Here is a 9713-nt window from a genome sequence, read left to right as displayed (position 1 = left end):
ATAGAAGGGTGTATCCACCAAGAAGGGTGAGCGTTTACGCTTGATGGTTAATAAGAAAGCAAATTCAAGCAAACATATAGACGCAACCCTGCCCAACAAACCGTAGCCGCTACATAGTCCATTACGAACAACCGTCGGAACACCGCTTTGGACAGCGCGGTTCAGAAACCTCGTAGTGCTACTTTTGTGCCAAGGAAGTGCTTATTTTGGAATAAAATCACGTTTTAGTGGTCCGCATCGCGTTAGCGCACTTCAAATCACCCGCCTAAAGCGGTTTTTCTCACGTCACTGTTGCCGTGCCCAACGCTGCCCGCCTTTACTGCGTGGCGGCGTGCACTGACGGTGTTTACCATTCGGGCATCCGGCAACATCACATGCATGCGCCATTTTGTTTTCACGATAAACGGCGGCGCACACCGGAAACACGAAAAAAGGACGACACCAGCGCTGGTGTCGTCCTTTTTTCGTATTTTGTGCATCTGTCTTAACCCGATGTGCGCTGCCGTTTATCGTGAATATAATAATAATATATGGTGTTTAACGTCCCAAAACCACGATATGATTATGAGAGACGCCGTAGTGGAGGGCTCCGGAAATTTCGACCACCTGAGGTTCTTTAACGTGCACCTAAATCTAAGTACACGGGCCTCAAACATTTTCGCCTCCATGGAAAATGCAGGGGCCGCGGCCGGGATTCGATCCCGCTACCGTCAGGTCAGCAGTCGAGTGCCATAACCACTAGACCACCGTGGCGGGTTTATCGTGAATATGACCAACCAACTAGCCCACAAGTATATTTTAGGCATTTCGTTGAACTTTCTGTCAGAGCAACTTTCACGAGCGCGCAAAACACACGCGGCAGTACGCAATACCGAAACTACCACTGAGACCACGCGCGCCGTTCCCCATGGCAACGCCAAAGAGGTTCTTTTTTCCATGAATCAAACAGAAACGAACAAGCAGCATTTTATTACGTCTGTTGATGCACTGAAGGCTCTTTTTTTATTGCAGCTAGCTTGATTACGAGTGATTAATTGTAGTCGGGCTCTCTCACGTCATCGCGATCATTTCCAAAATGTCCCGCTCGTGGCGCTCATCGTGTGATACATTTAGCTTAATTTCTCGGTAAGTAGGTCACTGCTGTTGATAATATTGCCGTTTTAGACGTTGTCATACATTGAGCTTTCACTCTGACATAAATTGTTAGTTGCCTTTAGTGTCCCTTTAAGCATAAAATGAAAAGCAAAGAACTTCCATGCCGTCGCCAAATAATGAATACTTACCAAAATTTGCTGAAACGTGTTTTAGGCTTGTGATCATAACGTTTACGAGTCACTGCGTAGGCTGTAGCGGTTGTGCTTTCGTGCGCCGGTGTTTGTTTATCAGACATGCGACGCTCGCAGTCACGAGTTCAAGTCAGGCACGATGGTTCACAGTATACAAGATTTTATTCGAGGTCTTGTAAATATATCCAAAGAAAAATAGAAGCAAGAGAAATGAAAAGAAAAGGCCGACATGTAGGCATGGTCCTGTATGTCCACGCACAATTCAGTCTGGGGGAAGGAAAAAAAAAGAAGAAAACAAGTTCGCACGAAGAACGTCAGAGAAATGACAGTCAGTTATGTTATAGAAAAAGCGAGACTCAAACTTGTGGAGAGGCACTGTGTGCTCCACTCTCACCACCCACGAGAGAGAAACAGACGGTGAAAAAATATCAATGTCAGAATCAGCGAGATAAAGATGGACAGATGACGTCATCGTAGTATTTCAGCGTCACGCGCGCGTGTTACTGTTACCCTACATCACCTCCACGCGGGGATGCAGAGCACGACTAGCGACATCTCGCGGTATAACAGCGCCTGTACGCAGCACTCTGTGTGAGGTCATCGAGGCTGCTCATGTTGTTGTACAGCCAGTACAGCAAAAACCTCGCTGCACATCGATCTGTTTATATCTAAAAGCGCTACGGAGGCTACGAATTACATAAAAAAAAATTCATGAGCACTGTTAAGGAGTATTGGCCTCAAGTGAACACTTCCTATATCTGTCGTCCGCACTGTTTGCCATGTCGGGTATTAAATCAGAAAACCCACTTTCGTGTTTAGGTGAAGCTGTTCCTGAACCATAGGGCTCAGGACAACAGCTATCACCAGTGCGTCATTTTGTTTACTTCGGGTGCAATGCCAACGACGCAAAATCTGTCTCGCATCACTCCACCGCACGTTTCCAGCGGCTAGAACAACGAAACTTTCGGCTGCAACGTAGTCTTAACGCGGCTCTTTGTTGTGCTATCTCGGCTTAACTAGGTCTAGCTAGGCCAAGTAAACAAAGGCAGAACGATCGTGTTTCCGCGGTTTCTGGTATACTATCTACAGTCGGATACCACTTTAGAAGGCAGGAGAGGCCCCGCCCAGACGACCGAAGCGCGGCAGCCGATCGCCTCCGCGACTAAAGAAATAGTCCCTTCCATGCACGCGCCGATGTTCTCCGAAGGCGGAGCCACCGGCCGTCCCCCTCATGACGTCAGTCCCGAGTGCGCGCCCATTGGTGCAGGCTTGTGTTCATCCGCCTTTGAGGAGGAAATGCCGCTGCCTTCTAAAGTTGTATCCGACTACAGGTGAACATAACATCGCGAGATGTCGCAACCGTGCACTGACGTTAGCAGATGCGCATCGTCACTGCGGCGAAGCGGATTAGGGTAACACGAGCGCGTCAAGCTAAACTCCATTTTTTCCCCCTTCAACGTACTAAAGAAAAAGTGAGAGAAAAAAAAATAGAAAACTGTGGAAAGGAGATTCGTTCGACACAGGTTATAAATAGTTTTACAGACAAAGAGTTCATCTTCCTGGTTCGCGTCTCCAAGTCTCCCTTTTCATATATATCCTTTGATCGGTTAAACTATGTTACCAGATGGACGCACATCCCCGGAGGTTGTTTAGGAACTGGAGGAGAAAAATAAGAAAAAGGAGGAAACACGTACACACACGCGCACGCACGCAAGCACACACTGTTGAATGACTAGAACTACAGATCTCCGCGGGTTTTTTTTTTTTTTCTCCTCCTGCAAAGACAGTAGAAAAAGAGACAGCTAGAAAAAAAACCGTGTGAATCCAAGAAAGCACGTCCACTAGGCGCAAGTTAGAAGAATCGGCAAAAAAACAACGGCTAACACGTGTTTCAGATGGACGAAGGGGTTAACAGAATGTCGGTCGATAAATTTAATAGAAATTTGGGAGCTATTAAACACGTACACGTTTCTTACGCAAGCACACGTTTTTGGCGCGTCCACGGAATCGTGGCGGATGTGACGCTGCTGCGTGAGCAGTAAGTCATCGTGTACCCTTAGTTTTACTTATTTCATAAGGCTTATGCCGTTTATCTGTGTCGTCTCAAAATATCTCGACTCATATTGTACTTTGTGTATTGCGTTTCTATTCACGGTACTCCTGTGCTGGGTCTCACGACACTCCAGTCTCGACGAATGCGTACGTGTACTGGCGCACAAATATCGCAAGCGAAATAAGCGCCTCTTATCAACCTACCGGTACGCTCTTGTATCAATCATATACGTGCACATACCACGTTCGTAGACATGTCTAGTCTGTGACAGTTTCTGTCGGTCTCTTTCTTAATTACCTTTCTTCGTTAGCAGCAGAATGGCATGGAATTATTTCGTACCATTAATATAAACAGAGTAAGGAACGTAGCTGGCTGTAACGAAGGATTCATGCGATTCGATGTAAGTGCTCATGTGGAAAAGCGTAATGTATTGCCGCGTTATAGTTATCTATATAGTACGCGCTGTGGTGTGAGCGTACACGTACACTCGTCTTAGAACATGTCCTTCCTAGTTTGAACGTTCAACGAAAAAGAAGATCGCTTCGGAATTCGACAGACACTCTCTACAGGCTACCTATCGAAGGCGTCGAAGCTTTTCCTCTGACCCTAGAAGCAAAACGTACACATGCCGTCTCGTAGCAGCCAAAAGTGAACGCGTCCGAGTTTAAGCAAAGCAGAGACCCACAACTGGTCGCTTTGTGAAAATGATTCAGCTGCGGCCGCGAAAAAAAGGAAAAAAACTATAATAATTTAATGGGTGAACTTTGTGTAAAGTTTAGAACTGATACCCTTCAATGCCATCGCTGTTTATGCGTCTAGATATTTGTAAAGATACGATGAGGTAGTTTTGAACGAGAGGCCAGCTGTATCGGCCAATTGAAAAGTTCTAATAAAGAAGAACAAAAATGTTCATTTGATTGCAGATGTCCCTGTAATGGAACGATATGTTTTATAACGCAATTCGTTACGAATACATCAGGTGCACGCAGCGATGAACATCGAAGGTTACTCAGCGTAGAAAAAGATGCGTGTCAAAGAAGATGCGAGGGTCATGGTTTTACAAAAAACTGAGAATGAATGAAATTGAGCAATGACTTCGTTAACACAGCATATCTGAGAAAAGAAAAGCCAAATCAAACACATTTGGCTCAAATCGGTTTCTCTCTGCAATCGCAACGCCGCAATTAACGCCTTCTTTGTGTACTATTGAGACGGCTTGAACATTCAGACTCTGGCAACCACCCCCTGCCAAGAAAGATAATTGTGCTCACGTAAGCTGCTAATGCATTGCGCGAAAGAAGCAATGCGCCAGTGGATGCAGTCATCACATAAACCTATATCTGTTTTCGTTCGTTCGCACCGTTCATATTGGTTACCTTATACTGAAGTAAAGTGGCGTTGACACGTGAGAATGTGGCATCACTATTCCTCGCATTCCGTTAATTACAGTTGTGGAAGGAGACGAAAGGATATTGAAGCCAACGAGAAATTGTATACCCCCCTACCCCCTTTTTTTTTTTGCTTTTTTCCCACTCCCCTGGGAAATGCCAAATAAGCACAGAATTGCAAGCACGGTTAAATCATCCCACCTCTCAACACGAGTCACACGTAACCGACACTTATGAAGAAGGGACTCGCCGAGACGCGATAACGTTACACAAGGGCAGGCCGCGACACACACCCACACACATTGGCGGTACATACTCCGCACCTATGCAGCGACGACTCACAACCTATCACACGCTCGCTCACATCAAGATGTTGCCTATGATAGCCCTGAAGAAAAAAAAGAATCTTCTTTCGAGAAGAACTGACGCAACCGAAAACACGGTTGGCCGCAGTTTCTCGTAAGCGGAACATTAAGATAGATAAACGTTAGCCAAGGGATATTCCGATCTGGGAACCTTTTGAGGATACCAGAGATAGAAAAAGAAAGCTTGAAGTCGAAATTGTCTGGCAGTCGAGCTTTGAAAAAGGTCACAGTATATGCGCCATCATCATCGTCATCATCAGGGTACACCTTTCAGGTCTTGGCAGTGAGAGACGGGCCGCACTACCATGTGCTGTCCGTGCGCACCAGGCGACCTACTTTCGCCAACCGATCGCACCTCGCAATAGTCTGCACTGACGCAACTACGGCCATTTTTTTTAAAGGACTCTCCGTAGAAACTACAGCGAGGAGCATCAACGCAAGCCTCTTGGAAGGATGCGCATTGAAGCCAACGCTTTGTAGTTTTGCGCGCTCCACCACAGCAGCTCCGCAAGACAAAGCTTACTTCAACTAGGAAGAACGTGCTCAGTGATTCAGTCAGCCTGACGACTTTGTCGTTGCCGAGTTCGTGTACAGCTCTAATTAGCCCCAGTTTGCTATGACATCTCGCGAATGCACACCGTACGCCGGGTGACACGGGGACACACGTGAACTTTGTCGCGTGTGGGTTGACATGCACCGAACACGGCGAGCACCGAGCTCGTGGAACATCAGTCGCGAGTTCGGGGCTTGGCATTCACGAGGGCTTGACAGTCGCGAGTCTGAGGCCCGAACTCGTGACTGAAGTTTCAAGAGCTCGGGGCGTGGCAGCTCTGTTTGTATTGATAGCTTACACGTGACGTCGTGGGCGCAGGCTCTTAGCGTACTGGTACTCCAACATGGCTGCTTTGATGACACCAAGCAAACATGAATTAAGTGGCAATTAACCAAATGAATCCGCTGGAACACTATTGACCTCTAATGTGTACGAAAGAAGCTGCATGCGATTTACTCATAACATTAACGTGAAATCACAAACTTCGCGCCCACCATGTTGGTATTCCAACATGGCGGTTTCAGTGACATCCGTGCAATACATCTGTACGCCCAGCTGCCGAGGCGGAGTGCGCGCAGGTCTTGTAGATTTGAATGCACTTGGCCGGCGCGGAACGGAGATTCGATCAAGAGGCCCATTTGCACGACGTGCAGGGCACGCAGCTGCAATGTTCCTGCGCCTCACTAAGTGAACGGCGTCATTACTAAACGGTAAACGAGGTGCGCACTACTATACTTTGTACATTCACGCCTCTTCCGTAGCACACAGTGTGATAGAGACAGAGAGATAAAGAGAGAGATGATACACACACAGATATCTCAACAAGATCCGGCAAACGTGGCAGTCAAATCGCGCTTCGTCTCTCCCACACCTAGTCGTGTATAACATCTGGTACAGAGCGCTTGTGTGTGTTTGTGATCAGGTGTGTATCGTCTGACAGCGGTCACTGTCATAACCTAACCGGGTAGTAGTCCTTTCAGTTAATTTTTATTTTGTTTATCGTCAGAGGGACAGATAGAGCGAGAGAAATGAAAAGCGAATGCGCTCACGACGCCCTATTTTACAACCAGCTTTTCACAGACCAGTTAGTTACACGCACGGAACGCCACACACGCACACGCGTACGATAGAAAATATATATCACAGTGGACTCGCACGGGTTGGTTGACTTCTACGGGAAAGGTTTCAAAAATGGGCGGGGTGAATTACAGTAGGGAACTATACTATACAGGGTATACGGTGACGGTACAGTTTGTGTGTATACGATCGAGAAATAGTCTCGGAGAGGTGGCGAATGCGGAATTGGTTGGCGGAGCGGTAACAAAAAGAACTAGGGGGCGCGACGGTGCAAGCCGCTTCGAGATTCATTCCATTAAACCTTCTTTCGACTGGGATTCTATTAACAGTGGGCGCGCGCCGCTTGGAATCGACATCATGAGCAATGTCGAACACTCCGCTGCAGTTTGCGCAGAGGTCACGCAGATGCCAAAAAGCCACGCTTTCCTTTTTTTTTTTTCTTTCTTCGGTATACACGCTTCTTGTTTTCTTTAATTGCAGTGCCTTTCGTTCGCGTACACTCGCGACCGCCGAGAAAAAAAATTGTAAAGAAGCATGCTACGTGCTCTTTAGTCTCATTCGCTCGATGAGATCCGTCTATAGGGTAACAATCGAACGGGACTCCGGGAGATCGCCACAATGTGTATGCGGCGATCGAAATTGAGGGGCACGGGACATGTTATACGGCAGCGGCTTTCTGACTGACCAAACGTGACAAGACGGGTATCACCGCTCCTATCTCCAAGTTATTTCACAGCGTCCTTTGACCGAACCCGTCGTTCACTCAGCGAATAATCACGCTTACACCACAAGAACGCGTAAGCAGAAAAGAAGAAAGAAGTCTCGGATAGGTCAAGGTACAGGGCTACAGCTAAACGGCTCGCACACAGACAACGGCATCATCGAGCTTTTCCTGTTGTCAGTCCGACTCCGTTCAATCTGCTCGTGTTTCACTACTGACTCGTTTGTTGCTGCACGGGGGGATTTGGGTCTAACAGCGCGTCATCCAGCGTCTTAGCTCGCTTCTCTCGCGGAACGTAACATTGAAATGTGCAGATAGCAAAGTTCATACCTTGTGAGGGGCATCTTGATATTCGGAGTTCTTATCACAAAGACTATATACTCGCGGAAAGTCGACTGCCGAATTTCACTTCGATAGTGTAGAAAAAGAGATAAAATAACGGGCTGATTAAGAAAGACGGCCGATATAGACAAGTTACTCCATGACTTTACCGCACAGCGGCGTTCAGGTCGGGGTTTCAGTAAGTTAATATGCTTGTACACTTTCTCGATGCTCTCGTAGGGTCATCAAGCGGCGATGATCGCGAAAGCACACGCGAAAAACTGGCGAATAACGTGTCAAATATACAAAACACAACGCACTCATCATAATCACCATTCAAGAGTTCTTTTTTTAGGGAGACAGTCCCTCCAGGCGCACGGGACACCTGTGGTAAATAATAGTCATAACCGGCGCAACCTTTTAAGGCAGAAAAAGTACGTCACGGACGAACCGGCATGTACACAGAGGAACCGAGAGAAAGACAAAGCCAGGCAGAACAGACGGAGGGACGTCTCGGAGACACGTGCCGCAGAGGGTCATCCATAGCTCGCCGTGCATTTAGCGCCGTCCGTCATCAACAATGGCGCGTCTCACCAGCACAGCGTCGCCACCAGGGCACTACTCCACGCCGCGAACCCCGACACAGAGCCCTCGAGACTTAGACGTCGCTCTTTAGCGGCTTCGAGCCGAGCGTGGTCGCCGACAGGTCGGACAGGAGGAGACGGCGGTGATGGCGGCGACAGACCAGGAGAGCGGATGATGGAGCACGTCGAGGAAGATGGTTCAAGGGGAGCGCATCAGGTCACGGCCAAGTGTCCCTGCAGCTGCGACGGGCTCTGCTTGAGCACGAACGACGAGTCCGACTTGGAGTGCGTGTACGCCCTGACGGCGCGCTTCATGAGCTTGGAGGCCGACGGCCGAGGCGCATGGTTGTTAGGCACCACGTCGGGCGGCTGCACCGAGTAGGCGGCGCGATCGCCCACCACCGTCAGCGACGGCTGGCCGTATATTGATGACGGTCGCGCCTCGTCGTCTTCGCCCGGCAGGGCGGCCCGCAAGTCATGCAGGGCGAACGGGGGAGCGGCGGGATAGTGGTTCTGGTGGTGCTTGTGGTTCCGGTGGTGCCGCTGCTGCTGCTGCTGGAGGAGCTTGTGGTGCTGCTGCTGCTGCGGCTCACCCAGCTGCAGGAACGGGCTGGCGCCGCCGAAGCAGGACGACTGGGATCGCTGGCAGTGGCCGCTGTCGAGTGTACTGCGCCGGGGCCCCGTCAGGGTGACCGGCGAGTCGGGACGGATGTAGGCGAACTCGAGCGTCGCGGAGGCCGTGGCGCCGCCCACGCCGCCGCCGCCGCACCGGACCCCGCCGTTGCGGCCGTTGGCCACTTCGGGCGAGTTGAGCACGTGCTGCGCGTATAGAGAGCGCTGCGCCAGGGCCGGGGACACCTGAGGGAATAAGAAAGAGAGAGAAAAAGATGGCGTCGCAGTTTTTACCAGACACAATACCTACGCATGTCTACTTGAGAGAACGCTTCAGATATGTCCAGAAATTATTATCTAACGTAGATGGGTTACTTGTATAGGTAGGAACCTACAATCACTGGCGCTGTACACAATTTTAGTTGTCTCACTTTCAAGCACGTGATTTTCGCAATCAAGATAGCTGCGTACATTGTGCCCTGAAAACGCACCTCGAAGGGCTGTTTGAACATGAATCGTTGTGTAACAGAGGGCGAAGAAGGTATTCTTAAAAGCGGAGGCAACGTTCTGACAAAGAACAACACTCTTATCAAAACTTTGGCTTTCATGATGTCGAGGCTTCCTGTATTCGATCATTGCTGATCAATTCAAGACTCCACAATCCTGTGACAAGTGATTACAAGTTAGTACCTGCACTTCGCTGACCACCATGTTACGTAACCTTTGCTGCAGTCAAAGCTTGGTTGACTTTTC

The 9713-nt window shown here is 48.9% G+C and overlaps 1 protein-coding gene across 2 annotated transcripts in view; it reads right to left on the bottom strand.

Annotated features, from left to right (window-relative positions):
• Positions 1-1429: 1429 nt before the first annotated feature.
• The window catches only part of LOC119383363 (uncharacterized), a 305608-nt gene continuing 297324 nt past the window's right edge, over positions 1430-9713 (bottom strand). For both annotated transcript variants that reach the window (XM_037651457.2, XM_037651456.1), the window contains one exon: positions 1430-9206. In XM_037651457.2, the coding sequence (XP_037507385.1) occupies positions 8562-9206 (645 nt within the window). In that variant the 3' untranslated portion in view covers positions 1430-8561. The remainder of the gene's footprint in view (positions 9207-9713) is intronic.

The sequence above is a fragment of the Rhipicephalus sanguineus genome, chromosome 2 (genome assembly GCF_013339695.2).
Source record: "Rhipicephalus sanguineus isolate Rsan-2018 chromosome 2, BIME_Rsan_1.4, whole genome shotgun sequence".
NCBI classification, from domain to species: Eukaryota; Metazoa; Arthropoda; class Arachnida; order Ixodida; family Ixodidae; genus Rhipicephalus; species Rhipicephalus sanguineus.
Note: the sequence above shows the minus strand (reverse complement) of the source record. Positions and strands in the feature narration are given on the sequence as shown.